We start from the raw sequence: 24,017 nt of genomic DNA on the forward strand, positions 1-24,017 counted from the left end.
ACATCTTTTTACTTACTTTTCTTTGAATATTTAAACAATTTATATCAAGGCTTATATATGGCATTTACACGTATAATATAATATACTTTAATGCATTAATAAAATATTTTTATTACTTTATGTATTTATGTATTTATGTATTTATGTATATATATAATAGGAATCAAAATCATACCATTTTTATAATATTTTTGGAAATAATTGCATTTATATTCTATTTATATTCTATTTTCATTGTATCAAACATTTTATCGTTCTTCTATATTAATATAATTAATATAAATATTTCGAGAAACTACAATAATTGAACATACTTTTCTAATTATTAAAAAAATATAAGTTTTTACATTACAAATATATTCTAGTTCAGCTTCAATTATAAAATATATATTTTATATGTTATATGATTAAAAATACTTTAAGTTTGATTAAATTTAATAATAATTAAATTATCAAAGTTAAAATTACTTTAAATGAAAAAAAGAAATATTGATTGCTATAATTTGTTTTTTACAAATATCGATTCGAGTAAAATTGTAAAAATCTAGATATTGAAAATAAGGTGATAACAAAGACTCGTTTTTAGTATTGTAATTAAATGTAAAAATGTAGCCTTATGTAATTTCTTATTTCTCTCTTTAAAGCTACATGACTATCTTGTTTTCTTTTTTTGTTTTCAGCTTTCTGTAAGTTGCGATTTATGTTAAATTCTCACTCTCGTCACTTGAAAACTCACTCTCTCACGTTGAAGATCTTCAGCTGAAGATAACGAACTTTGCTCTGAACGGATGGAGTTCTTTCGGAGTTCAAATGCTTTGTTAAACGCTATAAATGCCATAAATCAATTATCGTATCGCTTTGAGATATGTGGTTAAAATGCTTTCCATTGAAATCTTTTCTATTTCGAAACGTTAAAAGAAAGAATAAAAAAGGATTCGGATAAATTCGACATGAAGAAAAGATAAACTATTTTATGCAACATACAGTATTAAACTTGAAACTGAATTAAAATAATCATTCCATCGTTTAGAAGATTAATGGTAAATAATAGTTTATATATTTAATGCATTTAGAAGTCTTAGAAAATTTAGGAATGAATTTCTATTTTTGATTCCGAATTTTGCTGTCTTTCATTGCTTAAATAGTTTTAAGCATAATAATATATAAAATATAATAAATATATATATATATATATATATATATATAATATATATATATATATGTAGATATAATGTTATAAATACTTAAAAGTCTTACTTAAATATTCTATTTATTAGAAAAATATAGTATTTTTTTACATTTCATCATAGTACCTTACTCCAATTTCCAGTCAATTGTATTTTCAGATTAATTTTTTTATATTACTAGAGATATTTTAATATTGACTAGTCTTAGATGATATATTTTAGAATATATATATATATATATATGAATAAATTATTTATTAGATTTATAAAATTATTGTTATTATAACGGATATAAACTTCTATAAACACAGTAATAAACATTTATTAAATTGTAATATATATTCTTTAAATTATTATTATTATAACAGTTCTATAAACACAATAAATATTCTTTAAATTAAAAACATATAAAGTATATTCTTTCGTATATACGATAATTCAGTTCTAGAAAAAACGATGATGGATCACAAATTTAAATTCCCTACTTTATTTATTTATAAAGAAACCTTTATTTATAATGTTTTATATGTATATAGAGAATCATATTACCAAAAGCATTTTACAATTCCAAACATTCTTATTACTGAATATTTTCAATCTATCTCATAATTTCCAATAATCCATTATCCATTAATTTGTATTACCATAAAATTTTTAATTCAAACTTAATTACAACAAATATAAGAGCGAATTAGATCATAATTATTTCGGCAAAATTATTTTACAAAAATATTAAATTTCTTTTAATGTAATTAATTATCGAGGGAAATTTAGTTTTTGATCATCCTTCATCATATGTATAAATCGTAACTGATCACGAAAGTATAAAAATAAATTCGTATCAAGAGCATAAGTTTAAAATAATAAAACAGTTTGAACAACATCTGACAATAACAAACTTCCATCGAAAAAATTAAAGAAAAAAAGGAATCGTCGAAGGCAAGAGAGACGAGGAGGAAATACACATATACACATATACGTGCGCTTAAGTGCATGCATACATACATACATATCAAGAGCAAATCGAGTTCTCCAGATGTTCTCGAGACGAGAACATTCTCGCCGTCTGTCTCGAGAAAACAAGAAAGAGACAGAGCGAACGAATAATTTAAGCGAAGAGAGAGAGAGAGAGAGAGAGAGAGAGACGCGTGCAAAAGTGAAACGGAAGCAGAAAGAGAAAGAGGATACTGGAGGGAAGGAGAATGTGCACCGTTTGCCAGGTATATACGCTTACGTCCCGCCTCGTTGTCATTAATTAATCTCACGTGATAAATGTTAAGTCGTCTGCCAACTTCGAAGATGTTAACGCGATCCCGCGCGATGGCCCAGCTGCGTGCCACGATTGAATCAGCAACGGGCGAATACTGAGACACCGGTGGCAGATGTTGCTGCATAAATTTCTGTTAATCCTTCGTGGCAACGACCGGAATCGTTTGTCCCATGGCGCCCGCGAAAGATCGATCATTGTAGCACGTAGATGTAGCCGATCGATGAAGATTAATTTCATATAAATTTTTTTGAACTTTTTTTTTCTTTTTTTTTTTTTTTTGTTTTCGCGTCTTGTTACAGCGTAAATGATAAAATTTTTTTAATATTTATCTCAATGTTATTCTTTTCGATAGATTGTTTTATTTTTCTTTGATGACAACTTTTTTAAAAAAAGTTTTTTCCATCGAAAAGCAATAAATCAATATTCGATATTTAAATACTCTAATCGATTCAAATTAATACTTCGATAATAGTTTTATTCTAAGCTTTATTCCACGTAGCTTTAGATAGATCTTTTTTAATTCTGGAAAGTTCTTATCTCTGTCATTGAGTCGTGCTTCCTAACAAAGGGTTTTAAACTATCTTCTTAAGATCTAAATAATCTTCTCTGTTATTTCTATTCTCTTACACGATTTAAAATTTTTTTCATCTTTATATTCTTCTATACATACAATAACTATCGCAAAATCGGGATTAAAATACATCAGCTATCTGAGAAGTTAATTAAGTGTTCTGAATTATTGATAATTTCTTATAAATGAGATAGAAAAAAGTGTTCATATTTTGTGTATTTTAAGTATTATGTGTATATAATAACGTGTATTTCTAAGAAATATGTATATCAAAAATTGAAATTGTTGTTTTCAAGAATTGTCGATGATAATTTTTTCGACAATTGAAGTAAGCAGAATGTAACAGATAATGAATTACTGTACGTGCAATTTATTTCCATTAATATTAAAAATGTTACACAATTTTCAAATCAACTCTCGTATATATTCTCGAGCACCAAAGATTTTCATTAGATTGAAAAGCAGAAGTGATCACTGCAAGGAAATAGAATTTCACGGTCTTCAAAATTGTGTCCTTCTTTGTTGAAGCAAGAGTTTCAAAACTCATTATCGCAAATCGAAACGAAGGAAAACATAGATGAAGAGAATTTTGAAATGGAAAAAGAAGAAAGACAATGAAGAAAGTAAGTGACTAGCGAATAGTTACTTACATATTTTGAATACTTCGAAATATTCGAATATTATGATTTATATTGATTTAAAAATCTACGTTTCTATGAAATTTAAATTTACGTATCATGTAAATAATTTTTATGAAAATTACTTATAATCTTTATACACATATATATTTTAAAATGTATAAATAAGAAATCAAATAATCTTAACTGTTTTCTCAATATTTATTTACATATATCTTATATTTTTCTAAACTCATCCAAATTAGACAAGACTTTTTTCTCATTCACAAAATTTGACACCTCGACTTATCAAGTTTCATTAAATCTCAAGAAATTTCTTATTCTTATTCGATCTTTTTCTAACCTAACCTAACTTATTCGCTTGGTCCCATCGGTATCCACGAGCCCATAAATACCGACAGGCCGACCTAACCTTATCTTTTCCAATCTAGCCCAGCTCTTTCGCGCACGTTTCTCGATGGACTTTTCTCGTAGTCTACGTCACGAGAGTAAATCGAATCACGCAGAAAATAGAAGTACAAACACATCCACGCCTACCGATGGCCGTAATTCCAAGCTACTTTCCCAGGTTGCGATTGCAGGGTGTGGCGGGGGCGGAAAGAGCCGAGTTAAAGAGGGGAGAGGTCTTCCAACTTGGACATCCTGAAGTATTATCTATCTCGGAAGTTCGTCCCCGAGGCTGCGGCTGGCTCCGTTCACGATGACGAAGACGACGAGAACGGCCACGCTAATCGCAGCTGGCTCGAGATTGGCTTTTAGCACAGAGTTCGGCCAACTTGTATCGCCAGGAAATCGCGAGGCGAACCCCTCCGCTCAAATTTACAGGGCGATTCCCTCGACCGCCCCCTTCGTCGCGAGGGATGGTATTTGCGGCCACGGGGGAGGGGGAGGGGAGGGGAGCATGGATGGGAGGGGTTAGGATCAGGTCGACGTGGTCTCTAGCGGTGATTTAAATTGCTCTAGGCGAGGGCCTCTGTGCACTGTGGCTGGTTTCTGGCTTCTTTTTAGAGATTGTTCTTTAGAAGTTTGCTGGTTGATGAGGTCGTTGATGGTGTTCACCGGTTCCAAGTGGTCTTCCTCGTTGTTTTATTGCCTTTTATACATTTTTCTCTCAGGGATGAGTCGAGGTTGGATTATTAAATTGAATCTGAAATCTTCTTGAGCGGGAACTTAATATTTTTTTTTCCTTTTTTTTAAGGAAAAAAGACTGTTTTCTTCTCATGTTTGTCAATAATAATGATCTTAAAAAAATTTTGATCGATGGAACGTTTGAATTTTTTACAATATTTTTATATATATATATATACAGTGATAATAGTAATAATTTATTCTTTTGGATTATGAAAAATTAAATATTTATTTTATAATTTTTAAATATGATATTATACTAAAATTATACGGATCTAAGCAATTGTTATGTATATAATAAGTCTAAAATCTAAATATAAATTTTTTACTTTTTGATTGTAAATATCATGGATATATTCGTAAATATCAATACTAAATTTTAAAAGAACTCAAGTAATATGAGATGAAAATAAGGAAGAAGTTTATAAATCAATTGCTACGTTCTATTCTGAAGATCGAAAATTTTATCAATTAGTATGTTTTCTTTCCCAAATATGGAAGAATATTTTTAATCGAAATATCATTCTAAGAAAATGAAATCAAAATTCAAAATTTTATTTTTTTAAATATAATTTTATAATATGAGATGATTTTAAATTAAATAAAATGTTTAAAATTTAAAATAGAAAAAATATTGAAAAATATTGAATAATAAGAAATTTCTCATCAATCATAAAATTGCTCTATCTAATATGTTCTACATAAATATAAATTTTCATTCGAATCAAAAATTTGAGATGAATTCTTCTATAATATTTTTCTTTCATAAATTATTATAGTATAAATAAGCATCAGCAATCAATGAAATTAACCGTCATTTCATTATTTTCGAATTGACATTGTCCTCTTCTTCCTACTTTTTTCTATCTCATTTCTTTTTCTTTTCGTAATAAATTTCCATACGCGAATGATCTCGTACGATCGATGAATAAAATTTGTAATAGGCTATGAGAAAGTGTTTAGAATTCTACAGAAATTTTGGATTGTTATAAAAATATTTAAAGTTATATATTCTATAATATAATGTTAAATTATAGAATTATAAAAATTTAAAATATTAAATATAACATAATATTTGTTAGAAATTTAAAGAAATTGGAAGAAGAATATTTGAAACAGTAGTTCTCAATTTTAATTAATATTATAATTCTATATATGTTTTTATACAAGTTCATTTTTAATAATGTAATAAGACTATTGAATCATTTTCTTCTCTTTCTTGAAAATAGATGTTTACAATATAAAAAATTCGATTAAATAAATAGATATTAAATATTTTTTCCTAGAAATTTTATAATCTCTTCAAAATTATAATTATAGACAACAAGGCAAGAATAATAATAATAATAATAATAATATTAAATATTCATACATTGAAAACTTCAATTTGCAATTAAACATTCCTACACAATTTATTACTTCTACAACATAAAATTTATATTTTCTATATTAATCTTCTATTCCATTATTAAAATTATTATACATTTGCATATGACAATTTTAATATTGATACACCAAAGATGAAGAATTTCAATCAAATTCATAAAATGATTGAAGGAAAGGAATAGAAAAAATTAGCGAAGAGATTAATCAAGACACATTTTACACGAGAAAACGTAACTTCAGACGTATTGGGTAGAGTTTGAGACACCGAAGATGGCATTTTACATACTCCAGACCCGCGTGACTCAGAACGCCAATTTGAATATGGTTCAACTACATTTCCTTGAGTTAGCATGTTTCCCCGGGAGACTGGTGGAAGGATGTCTACAAGTTGCTACTCATTTACATATTCCTCGGACCAAGAAACTCTCCTTCGTCGCCAGCAGGATTATTTGCGAAATTGTAAACGTTTTCGATTAACGATTCAGCCCTGTTACAGAGGTACGGTGCACACCACTCCTGAAATAATAGTAATTTACACACAAATTTCTAGCAATCGCCGCAAATAACTCGAAATTGATCGTAATTCCCTGAGATTTTTGAAACTTTACTGGTAATAATGGATAAAGATAAGAAAAGACGAATATTCAAAGTTAATAATAGACGTTTCAAGATTAATATTCTAGAGAATTATTAATTTAAAGATATATAAATACATAAATATATTATTAGAAATTATAAAAGAAAATAGAATTGTAATCTTTTTCAATAATCACAATCTTTTCGAAATTCAATTAAATAAAGATAAAATTTGAAGAAAAATCAGAACGATAATTTACAAAAATACATAAGAAAATAAAAATTTAACAATTTTCAATCTAAAATTAAGAAAAGTTAAAAAATATAATATAATGATAAATTTGTAGAATTTCCACAAAAGTAAAGAAAACAAAAGACAGGAAAAGTTCGAAAAGAAAGAAATTACGAATACGAATTTATTAAAACACATAGTGACGCTCAAAAATTTTCAAAATTCTTATTCAAAATTAACAAAATCGAAAAATCCAAAAAGAAGAATAAAAACTCCCCAAAATCAGATATCGATAAAACATAAGTAACACATAAATAAACACAAAGCCAAATATTTTAAAATCCTCAACATTTAATCTTTAAAAATTAACAGTATATTGAAAAACAGTATATAAAATATACTTTCAACTCGTACAATCGTACATAATGTTTCGCTACAGAATCGCACGTAAAAAATTCTCTAAAAAAAATTCCCTAGAAATCAACGGAAAATATGAAGTGAATTTCACAAAGGCAGAGAGAGACAGGGAACGGAAGGGCGGGGAAAACAGGAAGAGCATATGGGCTCGTGTGTCGAACGAAAAACGGTGGCGAAGATCTTTGGAGTTACGCCAATCTCTAGAATAACTTAGCGCTACCAATATGGCGGATAGAGAACGATAGCGCGCGTGATACACAAAAGTCTATACGTGCTATCGGCACAGACTATGTGATTTAGACCGATGTTGTATACCTGCATTTTATAGGCAAATTTCCTGGCATCGTCACACCGTTCTATCGTCAACCTGGGAAACGGCGTAAAACTTTGGTCACGCGAGATTTACAAAGACATTCGTATTATATTTTTCTTCCTTCATCCGTTTATTTCGTTTTAAGAAACATAACCGACTGCAGTCGATCGGTATAGAGATTCACGCGATTTTTAAATATTTATACGACCCACCCCTTTGCTGGATGGCTGCGGAGGTTTTTTGCTTGAAATTATAGGGTGGAATTATGAGGAATTACAAGGTTTCGGCATGGATGTGGATATAATTGAAATATATTTGTTTGTCAGACTGTTACCAGAGTAAGAAAGAAATTGAGCATTTTGGAATAAAAATTTATTTTCGATATTTTAATAATTTTACGAAAGAAATGTATAATGAAATTTAATATTTTCGGAAAAAGAGAATATTAAGTATTCTAGAATAAATATTTATTTTTTGTTTGTTAATATTTAATATTTCTGAGTTTTGAAAGAGAGTATGATGAAACGAAATAGAAGATAAAAGAGAATATTAAATATTTCAGACTAAAAATTTATTTTTTAATATTGAATATTTTCGAGTTTTAGCGATGAAAAAAATGCGATAGGAATCGAATAAATGTAAAAAGATAGAATTGTTAATTGTTAATGTAAAAAAAAATAATTTTTGTTTCAGAAAAAGAATATTGAATATATTTCAGAATAAAAATGTATTTTTTATTTTTAATTTTATTTTTAATATTCTTTATAATACTTATTATTTTTAATATTTTCAAATTTTAAATGATAAAAATGAAAATGAAATAAATATAAAAAATGTTATATTGTCGATGTGAAAAGATTTACACTGAATTGCTCAAAAATATATTTTCGAAAATTTTTGAAAATTCGTTTTGGCTAAAACATTATTCGTTTAAAGATGTAAGAGTTTATTTCATAGTGGAATTAATATTTTCTAATTTACAAAAATTGTTCGATTCGCTTTACATTTTATATTTATGATCTCGATAATCAATATTTACTAAAATTGAAATCCAACATACATATTTTGATTATTGAAACCTTTTATAATAATTTCTTTGCTTTTGATATATTTACGATATTGGAAACTTCAATATTTTCGTTATTTGTACGATGAATTTAATATAAAGGAAGCATGAAAAAAAAAAAAAAATGAAAAAAGAATCACAAAAGCTAAATAAAAAAATAAATAAAACTACAAAGAGATATAAAAGAAGTTCGAAAGATAGGAAAGTCATGAATCCAACCAAACAGAAAAAAATAAAAAACAAAAGAATAAGAACAGATTCAATTAAAAATCAAAAGAAAAATTCCAAAAAATAGGAAAATATAAATATTATATAAATTAAAAACTATATTCAAGCATAAAATTCTAAATTGTCGAATTTTCTTTCAATCAATCTAGCGATATCTCGTTCCATGATAATTTAATTTTTCAATAAATAGGCGCGTTTCACGGGAACGAGTGATTCGGATAAGAAGCGAGTCGAACCAGTCGAAAATAGGATTGAGTAGCGAGCTTTCATCGACGCTGCAATGAACTTCGGCGTGGACCAACAAAGCGCGTAACATGATTAAGGGCCCGAAGTGTAAGATGATTAGAGTTTTCACGGAAAATTCCAAACTTCTGCCGTATCTTCGTAAATACGATCTGAGATATTCTCGAGATATTTGTGGTGGAAACATCGTCTTTGTCTTGTTTCGCGATTCGAGAAATTAAAGAAATATTCAACTTTCAATTTATTCATGATTCAATGATTCGCTATTGCATGTGCAAACTGCAATAAATAAACGTAAAGAATATTTATATTCGTTATGTATTTTAATTTACAAAATATCACAGTTATTTATTTTATTTAACGAAATGTTCTTACAAACGTTGTTATGTGATCATAACACACACGCACGCATGCGTGCACAGAGAGAGAGAGAGAGAGAGAGAGAGAAAAGTATACTTATTATTACTTTCTAAAATATATAATAAAATGAACAATCTGTTAACATGTACATATAATATACTAAAAAATTGGAATATTAAAAATATTAAAAAGAAAGTATATAATCTTGAATATAGAATATATATAATTTATAATCTGTATGTATTTAATATTATTATAAATTATAAATATTTAAATGAAATATTATACAATAAAAAAAAATACTTAAAACAAAAATATACAATATATAAATTTATATAAATTTTTTGCAATAAATAAATAATATAATAAGTAATATATTTCTAAATAATAGATAATTTAATTGTTCATAGTATCTTGTTTTTTTTATACTATCAGATTAGATATAGATATTTATTAAACCTAGTAAACCAATAAGACAACAATATATTAATTATACGTTATAATATATGATATATATTTAATAACATAATAACTATAATTTAATTATAATTTAACAATGTTCTCTATGATAATAAATGTGATAAATATAATATATATATATAGCATATATTTAAATATATTTTTAAATAAATACTTTATTTCTTTATAATATCTATCATGCTATCACGCACACAATGGTATTATTTTAGAATTTTATCCATTTTAAATTTTTCTGTTCCATTCCAAATTTTTTAAAATTATGATTACTTAATCTCTATACTTTGTCCAATAATTTTTTTAATTCAATTATTAACAGTTTCGTTAAAATATCATCCACTAAAAAATATATTAATTTTCATTAAAATTTAAATCGCACGATCAAAAGATTATTTTGAAAGAAACTTTTTCAAAATATTCAACAAAAAAAAAAATATATTAATTTTCATTAAAATCTAAATGGTATGATCAAAGGATGTTAATACGAAGGATTTCAGATACGGGGAAAAATGATCGGCTTGTTTTTACGACACGCTAGTATAGAAATAATTTTAAATCTCTTTGAAGTCAGCTGGAAATGTTTTGCAGAGCACGTAACACGTGACAAACATGTTTGTTCTAGTTTTTTACGGTCTAACGGAGAAACGTGTTTTGAATCAAAGTATCACATAATTCTCCGAGGTGGAAGGCGGCAGTGGCCATGTTAAGCTTCCCCAACTTCCGCCTCTTCGATTTTTCTCTTTCGTACCGATCGAAGCCATGTTTCGAAAATTTGTTAAATATAAAACAAAAAAAAAAAACATATTTATAAAATTTCTTCCCTATAATTGAAATGATAAATGATATCTGAATTAGAATTCTTCTCTGGATAAAACGAGGCAATATCGAGGGATGAAAAAGAATTTCAAAGTACTTTTTATAGGAAATAATAAATTCTACTGGTACTTACACAGCTTAATATTTAACACTTGTTCGATGAATCTCCTTACTTAGTGAATAAGTAATTTCTTGAGCGATTTCCATGATACTTTATGTATCGATGGTTGAATTAAATACTTTATCGCAATCTGCTACATTTTAAACTTAATCTTATTTAATTGGTATTACAGGATCGTGAGTTTAATTGATACTTTTATAGTTTTATATTTCATTATTGTTTAATTGAGATTAAATGTGTCTTTCGATTTCGTAATTTATCTAATTTCATTTTGTATTTTAAATTTTAAAACATAAAAAACATTATAAATATTGTTGTAAAAGTATTGAAGATTAATTCAATTTTTAATGATAAATAGAACAATATTTCATATTTATGTTCACTTACGATTAGTTTCTTATAATAATTTTTCTATGTAAAAATAAATTATAAAATCTTTCCTAATGAAAGAAGTTTAGATTAATTTTAGGATTGATTTAGAAAAATATAAATAAATGAACATATTTTCCATACAATATACAATTATTATAATACTTGTTCATAGCATTAATATTAAAATTACCAACACAATAAAATTAATCAGTTTCAGATTTTTTATTTTTGCAATTATTAAAAATATATATATTTAATTATTTTTAATTTTAATCATTTGTCACTAATATATGTATAATAACTCCAAGAAATATTTTGGCATATTTTAATAATAATAACTTTTTTAAAATCAGACTTAATTGTTTTGAAATGTCACAAAAATTACTTGGTTTATTCGTTTAAAAAAAAAACTTGAAAAAATTGCAATTTGTCGAAATCGTGAAAAAAATAATAAAGATCATTTTTGATATCATTATTAAAAATTTAAAAAATATATTTTCTTCATTTGTATCGATTATATATGTCATATGGTAAAAATTTTATCGAAATCGCTTTGCTATGAACATTATTTACGTTGCTTCAAAACATTAAGTCCAATTACATAAAAGTTATATTCTAAAAAGTGTACCAATACGCTTTGAAGTTATTGAATATTTAAATATGTAATGTTGTGCAATTTTAATATTAATAATTGTTATCATAATTATACAGTGAAAAAGTGTGCAACAATTTCAATCAACTATTTACCATTACGAAAACATTATTCAAAATTAAAATCTCGAATAATAAGAGTATTTCATTTTTCATTTCAACATTCGCAATCTTTTAATAAAAAGATCCAAGTTTTAAAAAAGAAATAAAATTTCCATTCCTTTCTAATTAAATTTCTTAAAGTTTCCTTCAACTTCTCCTAATTGTCACACTATGTAAGATATCCACGTCGGCACGGATTAAAAAAGAAATAAAATAATCTCATCGTATTAATCATCCCTGTACATCGTGTTCCTTTTCCTTCACCCCGATCATATATTTTGCACTGCATTTAATCGCGTTAATTTTTAATCAAATGATCTCTCGTTCCTATGGATGCGTCCTCGAGATTTTCAGTACCCATTCATCTCTCTCGTTCCCTCCCTCGCTTGCGTTTTCAAATTCATAGCTGATACGAAACGCAATTTGGCTACTAGTCTGAAGATGGCTAGACGAGGATACTCTTTCTAAAAATGAAAAATACACGATGAAACATTTCGCGTAAAAATTCGTTGACGATGATCTGAAAACGAAGTGAAAATCGATCGAGGGAGTTCTTTCGATGAATATTGCTTTCGTCTTTTTAAAACGTTTATGCGTTATATGTCAACTAATTAAGAAAGTTTCGTCGGAAAAGGAAATGTAGAAAAGTAAATTTTTATTTTCCAAAATAGTAATATAATAGTTTTATTCTATTTATTGGGAGAGAAAGTTGTAAATACCAGTTTTATTAAAATTATAATTTTATTTTTTTGATGTACTGTTTGAATTATTAATCACATTTTAATTTTTAAAAAATTTTTATTATTCTTATAAAGTGACAGAGATTTTAATAAAATGTAGAAACCAAATTTTGTTGTATTTAACAGGATAAAAAATGAATACTAGTTTTATCAAAATTATAATTAAGGAAGATAAAGAATTGAATAAATCAATTTTATTTATTTTTTATTTTTTTCGACATATTGTTATCTTAGAATTATTAATTACTTTTATTATTAATAATTTTTATAAAAATTATTGGTATTCTATACTAAAGTAATTCTAGTGAATGATCAAATTATTATATAATTATTATATTATAGATTGGTAAAGAATAAATTAAGAATTGAATTGTATGAACAATAATTCTTTTTCAATAATATCTAGTATTTAACGCAATAATATCTATTGTAAAAATTATTACTTATCATTAACTAATAAGTAATCAAGAAAGTTTCATTACTTTTTTTGTCGAAAAATGAAAAAGGAAATGCAGAAAACAAATTTTTACAAAAATTTTAGCTATTTTTATTGTACTTTATAAATAAAGAAAGAAATTATGAATACCGATTTTATAAAAATTATAATCGAAGATATTTCTGAAAGAAGAATTTATAAATAGTGAACATATATCATATAACATATACATATATATTAAAAATGAAATAAAAATTGTATAGCAATACTGTTCTATTATTAAAGAAAAAAATGAATGGATTATAAAATGCAGTGTGTAACATTTTTCCTGATAATATGAATACAAATTTGTTTCTTTTTTTTTTTTTTTTTGATATAATTACAATATATTTTTCTTTCCTTCGTTGCTTTTAATTTCATTAAGACACAATTTTTATAAATCAAGATATATTTCTCGCTTCATTTCTTTTTTATTTAAAACTGAATAAACCACTTGCATAAATAACTAACAATTCACAGAAAAGTTATTTAAATTAATTCGCTGCATAATTATTATATTTACATATTCTATCATATGCGTTTCGATAAATGTTGCATTGATTTATTGCTCCCTAGATTGCGCTTCACAATTGTATAATGTTAACATTGAATTAAAATTCCTATAATATTACGAACGTTCGTAAAATTACAAATAAATTCATTGAAGGAACCATCCCATAAACGTGTATATCTCAACATCGATAATGATTTTCATATCATAACGATCATCGTATCATGCTATCATCGTGCTATCATTATTGATAAAATTCCGTGCGTAACTAGATTCGGGTGCATTTCGCGTGTATATTCGAGAAGCGTTACATATTCAATTTCGAAAATTGAAAACCGAATAGAATTCCGTGGATATCGAGAAATAGAGTCAATAAAGTAAAGCACGGATACAAACTTCTGATTGGATGGAATGATTATAAACGATTGCAAAATTATATTATAGAAATCCAATATCTTATGTAAATAGTATAGATATAATATATTGTTAAATTTCAATATCGAAATCAATTTATAATTTCGTATAATTATATAAATTGAATATTTACGAAAAATTTAAATGTATAAGGATTTATAAAATGTGTGCAAAAAGATATGAAATATTCAAAGCGTAATAATATTTATAAGATATTATGATATTTAAAAATGAAACAAATCATTATTTTTTTCAAGTTAAATTTAGAAAATTTCAATTTTTCATAAATTATGTGATTTAAAAATTTACATTCTCGAGTCTCTATATTATTTATATTTTCATTTATTTATTTATTTATTGACTATTATTGACCAATCTATTTATGTTTCATGCGTGTATGACAGTTGTTCGTATTTATTTTCTAAATCAAAAATATAACTTGCGATCGATTATATCAAATTAATTTTTCATAAGAAATCATCATTTTTTTATAATGGATAATAAGAAAAGTAATTGTTGAATCACGAAATGAATCTCAGATAATCTTTACTAAATTTGAAGATTTACTATTGATTAAATGAATTGAATTTCAATTTAAGAAATAATATTTAACAAATATAGGAAACTTTTTAAATTAAAAAAAATATGTTATAAAAAGTATACATTATCGCTAGAATTTGTTAATAAATATTCTAAATTTTTAAAATAAATTTTATTTGACATATTCTCTTTTATCTATCCTCGATTCATCCAAATTCTAACATTTTTTCGACGAAAATTTAAGACAAACCGCCAAGTATCAGAAAATTTCCCAAAACTCATAAAAATTCCATAATTCAAAACATTCACAACTAACAAAACAGGGAAGAAGTGATCCTCGAAATCCTCCTATCACAATTTCTACTTTATATTACCATTCCCATATTCCACTAATCTGGACCCATCGTATCCTCATGCCCATCCTCTTATCTCTAGAAACCACCCTCGATTCTCCATAAAATTTCCAAAATCGTGCGCCCAAAATACCCGAGGCGGTAAAAAAAGTATATACATGAAATCGATCGATGCGTAACAATTAATCCTTTTGCGTCCATATTCGAAATATTTCTCGATGCAATATCGTCCGTGTACAACAATATTATATCGTGTTATAACAATTTTATTATATCATGATTTCAAATATATATGAAATTTTTGAATGGAATCTGTATATTCGTCTGCCCGTGTATTCGCCAAATATTTTTTCGACAAGGAAATGTTTCGATATTCAATAAAAGTACAAAAATTCAATATTCGTCGCCAAAAATTTCTTACTACATGATTCACTTTCTGCCATCATTATTTTTCAATAAAAGTTAAATTTCTGTTTGAAATTTTATTTATTTGATTTCTTCGCTCGTTAATTTTTCGATTTCTTATTAAAATTGATTTTATTTATTTGTCCTCCAGGAATGGATTAATGGCGAAATATAAAGTTTTTAGTATATATGAAATTTTAGAAATTTTGAAAAAAAAAATTTCAATAGTTAGTTTTAATTCTTCGATAATGTAATGAAATCGTAAAGAATTTTAAATATGTTATGAATTTTTAATATGTAAAAGACAAAGTTTTCAACAATAATTTAAATTCAACATATAAAAAACAGATTATTAATTTCAATGGTACATTTAGCCATTTATTTTTAAATGATTTTATAGATTTATAAATTGATCATCTAATCTAATATTTGATAAGTACTTATAAAAAAGTATCATCGTTTGATAATTTTTTAATGTTATCAAAATCACACACAATAATATTGTTATTAAAGTTTTACTCAGAGATCGTTGCTTATTAAAAAAATTATTAATTTAATCTAACCTATAAACTGTGAATTCTCTCAAATCATCTCAAATCATTGCCGATTTAATGATTCACATTACAAATTTGAACTAATTTCTTAATCATCAATTCAATTTTACCAATAACCTAACCTAACCTAAACTATTACAAGAACTCAGGATGACGGTCTCGAGAATATATTGAAAAATTCGTGTTCATTTTTATTCCTAGAAAATAATCCTCCAAAAATATCTTGCGCACATATTACCAACAGTATATTATATATTTTACAATTTTTAATGACGATTCAAGCGTTTAACTTGAATGATTATTCCAACCAAACGTTCGAGCGAGAAGAGAACGAACAGACCGAAACAAAATGAAACGCGAATAAAAGCAGAAGAAAGACGAGGAGAGAAGTAGAAAAATATGAAATACTCGAAATACCCGAATTTGCATGCAAACGAGTTTGGGATTTTATTCGGATCGCACACGCGTGCGTTTCCATCATTATAAACATTTCATCGCACGACCCCTCGATTGCCCCAACACCGCGTTCGAAATGGAAAGAGATTACATTCTGACTCGATCCGACTCGAAGGAAGTCCCGATAGTATCCTTGCGACGTGAATGACATCAAGTCCCTCGTCTGCAGGATCCTCGTCTCGAATTAATTTCTCGCGAAACGTTTGCTTGGCTCCGCGTGCATCCGTGCTTGTCTATTATTTGATAAATAAATAAGGTTCGACGTGGGTTCCGCCTACGTGTGGAAACTTTGGTGTTGATGCGGGAGAAGAGAGCTCGAGGAATGGTACTTTTGTTCGGCTGCGAGTTGATTAGATGCTTTGGCAGAGATTGAAGCACGCTGTGTCGATTTATTATGCGGTGATGGAATTATTTAGTGGGATCTTGGGTCGGAGATTTCAGTTTGGAAATTTATGATGGAAATAACGACGAATTTGAGATGTTTGTAAATATTTCAAAATAACGTTGAAAATTTATAATATTATTATTTTCTTTTCTTCTTCTGTATGTTCATTTTTATAAATTTGGAAATGGTAATTTTAATACTTTATAATAATAATCTGTAAAAGAATTGAATTGTGATATAACTAATTGATTGAAGTTTGTTTAATTTATTTTTTTTTTTCTTTAAATTTGTACAAAATAAATTTTTGAAATTGATAATTTTAAATTGTAATTTATAATAATATCTTATGATGAGTTTGATGCGTACAATTAAATTTGAAAATTATAATTTATTATTAAATTATAATTGTCATAATACAGTTAATTTGTGCAATTTAATTCTTAATTCTTATTCCTTCATAACGTTTCTGATAATTAATTTTATGTAAAAAGTCATAATATAATTAATTTATAATGAATACGATATAATTAAGTTTTTATTCTGATTTTTATATGTATAAAATATACATATATTTGTATCATAACACAATTCAATCCTCTTTTATCTTGATTTTATATAAAATTTTTCAAAATTTTAATTTTAAATTTAATCTGCTCTATAAAGAATCTATTTCAAAGAATATGATAAGAATTCTTTTCTAATTAAAATTCCTACATTTGAATGGCAATATAATATGTTCGATAATAAGATAAAGATTTTTCAATACAAAGATCTTTTCTCTTTCAAATATCAATTGAAACTATATGTATATGACTGATAAAGTTTCGTATTTATTTGTCTCATTTCAAGTTGAAATTAGAATGCGTTCCCTTTCGTTTGACAGAGAATACAGATAGAACAAGAAGCGGATAAACTGTGGAAGCGTTAATGAAAATGAGTAAGTTTCGTTTATTATGTTGAGCTGAGATGTGACGTTCATCACTGGAAACTTTGGAACTCGAGAGATAAATTATAGCGAAGCTTATTCGTGATTTTAATCGTACTTGACGTTCTTCGCAAAAATGAATGGAAATAGGAACAACAGAGGGGGAGAAATTTGAATTAAGCTATTAAACCGTACGAAATAACGGAATTAATTTTTCTCATAAATTCGTTTCAAAATATTTCATATTCCGTAGCGATGAAATATGCATAAAAATAGCTTTCTGGATTAACCTAAAATCACCATTATTAAGTTATTAAATATTTTATACATCGTAATTGGATATACTATTTTCCATACTTTTCGTCGTTATTGTATTAAATTTGTATAAGTTGAATAACACGTTTACTATCGCATATGTGTTCCATTATTTCCCTCAAATTTAGTTATTGAGAATCAATTTTAAATATAATAAATAAATTCCTTTGGTAAAATTCTTCGAAATTTTTTCTTTTTATTTATAATTATTAAAAATAATTTTAATTTTAATTCTCACATTATTACGTACACGAAATTAAAAATTTCAATAAGTATCTCAGAATTTTTTCAGATTTTTTTCAAGACTTAGAACAATACAAAAGATAGATCTAGAAATAAGGGATTTGCTTACTTATTGAATGATACTTTAATACAAAATAAGATAAAAAGCAAATAAAAAAAATTTTTGATTTGCTTTTTAGTTACTAATAATTAATAAAGTCGATAATATTTGTTATAAATATAAATGAAAATTTTTTAGTTATACTTGTTATGGACGTCACGTGTTCTTTATGCGAAATTTATAGGTATCGTTCTGAAATTAGGGTGGAACTTTTTAAGGATGAAACCGAATGAGACTATACTGAAACTTATGCATACCAACCATACGATTTTACGATAGGTCTATAAAATAGTCGGGAATCGACAGATTCTGCTTTTCCATCGTAAAAGAATGCCTGCCGAACTTATGCATCACAATGAGTTTTTATCAGATCAAAGTCAAATGATGATTTTCACCAGGCTTTATGACTTTTTCCCATTTTATTTTTCAACTTAGATTTAAAATTTCTAAAATAGAAGAAATATGTTCGATGAAAATATTTATGGATGGATATGGATATAATTTCACTTAATTTTTTAAATAATTTTGAATTTGAAAAATTTCAATCACCTATATTCATAAACTCACCCTAAATTTCATAAACTCAAAAGTTTAACAAATATTAACAATTAGAAAATCAAGATTTGTTTAAACTAATTGCGAATCAATTATTGAGGCTTTTTTTTGATTGTTAATTCTTTCCTATTGATAAAATTTCAAAAAATTTAAAACAAATAAGATAAAATATAATAATTATTCTTTTATTATTAAAATTTCTAATGTCAGATATAGAAAATATAGTTTCAGCTTTTTATTTATTCATTATGACATTTAATATACAAGATATTAATATATTCATAAAATCTTTGAAGGATCTTAATTTTAAAAAACAAAATAAAGGTTCGTATACAAAAAATATCAGTTAAGATTTATTTATGAAGATATAAATATTTATAGCATGCAATATAATAGATTTATAGATAACGAGAGAGAGAAAGAGAGAGAAATTTAATGAGACAGGTCTATCTTTATCAGATCATCATTTATATTCTATTTCTATCTCCCTTGATTTAAATATAAATAAAATAAAAAATAAATTGCTTAATAAATAAGTTTTAATTAATATATATTTGTAAAATATCCACGAAAATATTAACATCCTGTAAATATTATTATTAAAATTAATTAATAATAAAAATTGAAATATATATTCTACTTGATATATCAATATATTTATTATTAATAAATTTTATTAATTTTCAAAATTTTAATAATAAAAAATAATTATTGTTTTAAATTTTATAACACATTTATTATACTTTAAAATTTTTTGTTATCTTATTATATTGTCAAATAAATAATAGATTTAGTTTAATTAAATTGACTTAACTCAAATAATTAAAATCAATTCTCCAAAAATGTCTTATAAATGTATTAATATGCTTTAAACAATTTACCTGAATCTCTCTTCGTGATTCAATATGTAAGAAAGTATCAATAAAAACTAAAAAAAAATTTTTAATTACTTGTTCATTATAATTAAATTTAAATGGACTTTCAAAATTATTGATTTTTCGCGTTAAATGGAAAAGTGAAAAAATATTCAATTATTTCTCGATGATCAATTTTCGTATCTATAGAGGATAAAAAAAAGTTAAATGTGTCATTAAGTTAAGTTTGAATTTTCATCATCACTTAGATATTCTTATAACAATAATATCGAGTCATCACGAGATTTGTTCAAAATCGAAATATATACATTCATTTAACATAAACATTCAGTTTTTTAATATTCTTCCTTTTTTGTTTAAAAATTAACAAAAAGAATGATATGTATATATATCTTAACTCATCTGCAATTATAAATTGTTAAAAATACAAATATTTTTATTGGAAATAATATTTTTAAATTGTTATTTATAATAATATTTATGTTCAATATTTTATCAATAATGTTCGATTTTATTTAATCACTAGGAATATCAATTTTTATAATATTTACATATAATATTTTATAATATTTATATAATATTTTCTCTATAATCATTTAACAAGATAATCATCTAATTTAAAAAATATTTAGAATTTTCACAAAACATTAAATTTTTACATATAGAATGATAAATTTTACAAATGTGTAAAGTTGTTCAGAATAATGAATAAATATATACTATATAATATTTTTAATATATTAATTTAAACTTTGTATTAATTTAATTAAATAGAATGTCAAGAATATTTTAATAACAATAAAAAATTTTATTATAAAAAGACAAATTGTAATATTAGAATATGAAACTGTTTCTGCATTTAATTTTTCTCTTATACAGATTTAAAATTCAACATAAAAATTTGAAATGGATTAATTCAATAAAACTTTCCAAGAGATTATATTTAAAATTCTCAAATCTACAAACATAAAAAATAAACTAAGGAGTTATTAATACAATTAATTAAAAATTTTAATTATAATCTTGCATTAGATTACATATACAAAATTTATTGAATTTTAAATAATATTATTTTCAATAAAGCTATAAATGTTAAAAATTATATTAAGAATTAGTCATCTTATCTACAACAATCAATAAAAAATTGCATTTTTTAATAAGAAAACATTTAAGAGTTTATAATCTTTTAAAAATTCTTATTTCCATCCATGTTTTATATTTAAGAAAAAAAAGTTAAATTTGTATTAAATTATTTTTTAATATTTAATGGCAACGTATGTCAAGAACAATCAACAAAGAAAATAATAAAATAATAAAATATTAATTAACAACAGGATATTAATATACATATTTTTTTATAATCAATTTTACTTGCCAAGTCAAAATTTAAACATAAAAATAAAACTTGATACACGAAAAATATTGATTGAAGTTTATTCATTAAGTTATAAATAATAAATAAATAATCGAAATTTGCATTAGATAAAGCAAGGCAATTATGTAAGAGAGATAAAACTATCTCATTCTATCTCATTTAATTTGTTATAATCTAAAAAATAAACCTCAACCACATTTTTCATAATAACTTTTGTATTCGTTGCATCCCACAAATATATTAATCTGCATAATCTTTTCGAAATACTGAAATATGAGAAATATGTACACAAAAATAAAGAAAGAAATAAAATGTTTCTTTATTCGTTTCCTAGAATAATGCAGGATCGAAAAATTTTTATCGTCAACTAAGGACGGAAAAAGGGGATCGAGGGAATGCTAAAGCACTCGAGAGATCGGGAGGATCACCGTGTATCTCCGCTGTCCAACAATTAAAGTTGGCGAAACAGCCGATTAATTACGGCGAAACGGAGTCTCCCTCCCTCCCCTCTCCCCCTCCTCAACCACGGATCACGATTAATTTCACTTTAACGACGTCTTTCAATGCCCGTGCCCCTCGTTCTCTATTCCGTTAAGTCCGCGAAACTTCTTTTTCCTTCGTCATTTCTCTCTTACTTTTTTTCGTTGTCTCGAAAAGGAATCGTTCCTCTTTCCCCTTCCCCTCCTTCCCCCTTTTTTTCTCTTTTCTCTTTGTTTATCGTTTAATTTCGAAGGAAAAAAAAGAATTTTGCAAGAATTTTTCTTATGACATTGTTTTCGCAATTTCTGTTTGTATTCGTTTTTTGTATTGTTTTCTTGTTCATTATTTATTGTGATATTGGAAAAATGTAATATGTTTCGTTCATGATTTATTAATATTCTTTAATTTAGTTTATTAAGAGAAATTGTAAATTAGAATTGATTGGTTAGGTTAGATAAAGAAAGAAAACTGAAAGATTTTTTATTTTATTTATCTGGTTATTTGTTATTATTTTTGAAAAATATAATATGTTTCACTGATAATGTATTGATTTTTTAATTGATTTAGTTCATTAAAAAAATAAAATATAAATAGTTGATTTAGATATAATTATTTCTTGTGTGCTTAATATTATAGCATATAATTTTATATAAAGTATAATAAATATTTTCTTTTTTTTCTTGTAACAAATCTCAAATTTTAATACATTGTATCTTCTCTTAAAACATTATAAAATGTGTTTATTATAAATATCAAGAATTATTAATTTAAATTAATTATGTGTTATAATATTAATCAACTATTAAATAAATTTTCCATTTTTTAATAAAATTATATATTATATTTTTTTATTTTCATGTCAGGAATTTTTTTTAAATTTAGATATAATATAAACCATTTTAAAATTAAGGAGAAATTAAATCAATATTTTATTGATTTTAAATTTGTTTAATGAAGCTTCGAATTTTGCAATTTTGCCAATTTTTATCTTAACGAATTTTTATTACATGTCAAATCGAATTTTCTTTTTTTTTTTTTTTTATAAAAGATTCTATAAATTCACATATCTTGTATTGAAATATTTTTACAATCTAACCTAATAATTTTTGACATTTTATACAGATAAAATTAAAATTAATAATATGTTAGAAAAAATTGTTATTTTATGAAAAATATAAAGAAATCAGAGAACGTTCATCTTAATTTTATTTAAGCTAACTAAATATATAATTAGATAAGAATATTTAAAATACCAATATCATCGAAAGATTAGCTACAATGTATACAATAACATTCTTCGCTATCACAATTCTTTGTATTCATTTACTGTACAACATGCATAATCTTTATGTTATCAAAGAATTGGAGTGATAAGCTTAATGTAAAGAAAATTTTAAAAAATGTTTCTTTAATAAAAAAATAATATGAAAATTTAATTTATCATAATGCTCTAAATATTTTTATTTTTTTCAAATTTTATATTATACATATAACTACAAAAAAAATATCAAACAAATAAAAGTTTTTTTTATCCTCAACATTAAAGAGACAAATTTATAAATTAACAACAATTATTAATAACAAATTTACAAAATTAATAATATACAATGATTTATGAATACTTGAACATGAGAAGTGTACGTATAATTAAATTTCTTATTAAGTATGTCAAAAAGGAACATGACATTAATTATCACACAATTGGTATTAAACTTTGATAGAGTAGTTAATCTCTAACGATCAATATCAGAATATCTCAAACGCGGGAAATAACGAAGCAAGATAGAACCGTGGAGATTTGTAACACATTACCCCGATACCTATCTATACGAGTAGCTTTCGTTCGTTGCAATGACACTCTCTCTCTCTCTCTCTCTCTCTCTCTCTCTCTGTCGCAATACCTTCTGGCAAATGGGTAAAAATCCACGGAATAAATGTCAGAATGTAAACGTATCCACCATGGCTGGCGATCTCCCAAGCTATAAATTAGTCAAAATGGGAAGAGTTAATACGTGTTTGGACTGCCGGGTATGTGTGCTCTATCTCTTCTATAAACCGTGGGAAGTGCTTTTTCCGATCGTTTGCGTTGATTTAAACGCGCCTCGAGGAAAATCAAGATACGTGGGAGAGGTACAACGTCCCCGCCAACCGTGTCTGAAAAG

At 25.3% G+C, this 24,017-nt stretch overlaps 1 protein-coding gene across 5 annotated transcripts in view; it reads left to right on the forward strand.

Moving 5' to 3' along the window:
• Mxd (MAX dimerization protein) overlaps positions 1–24,017 on the forward strand; it is a 329,867-nt gene that overhangs the window by 281,588 nt on the left and 24,262 nt on the right. Inside the window, exon 7 of one of the 5 annotated variants that reach the window (XM_086902836.1) lies at positions 681–901. The exons of the other annotated variants lie outside the window; for them this stretch is intronic. Coding sequence (XP_086758962.1) covers positions 681–763 — 83 coding nt within the window. The 3' untranslated portion in view covers positions 764–901. Of the gene's footprint in view, positions 1–680; positions 902–24,017 lie in introns of those variants that run through there. 5 annotated transcript variants of the gene reach the window in all.

The sequence above is a fragment of the Apis florea genome, unplaced genomic scaffold (genome assembly GCF_048593485.1).
Source record: "Apis florea isolate Af1SG1 unplaced genomic scaffold, ASM4859348v1 contig_2272_pilon, whole genome shotgun sequence".
Lineage (NCBI taxonomy): Eukaryota > Metazoa > Arthropoda > Insecta > Hymenoptera > Apidae > Apis > Apis florea.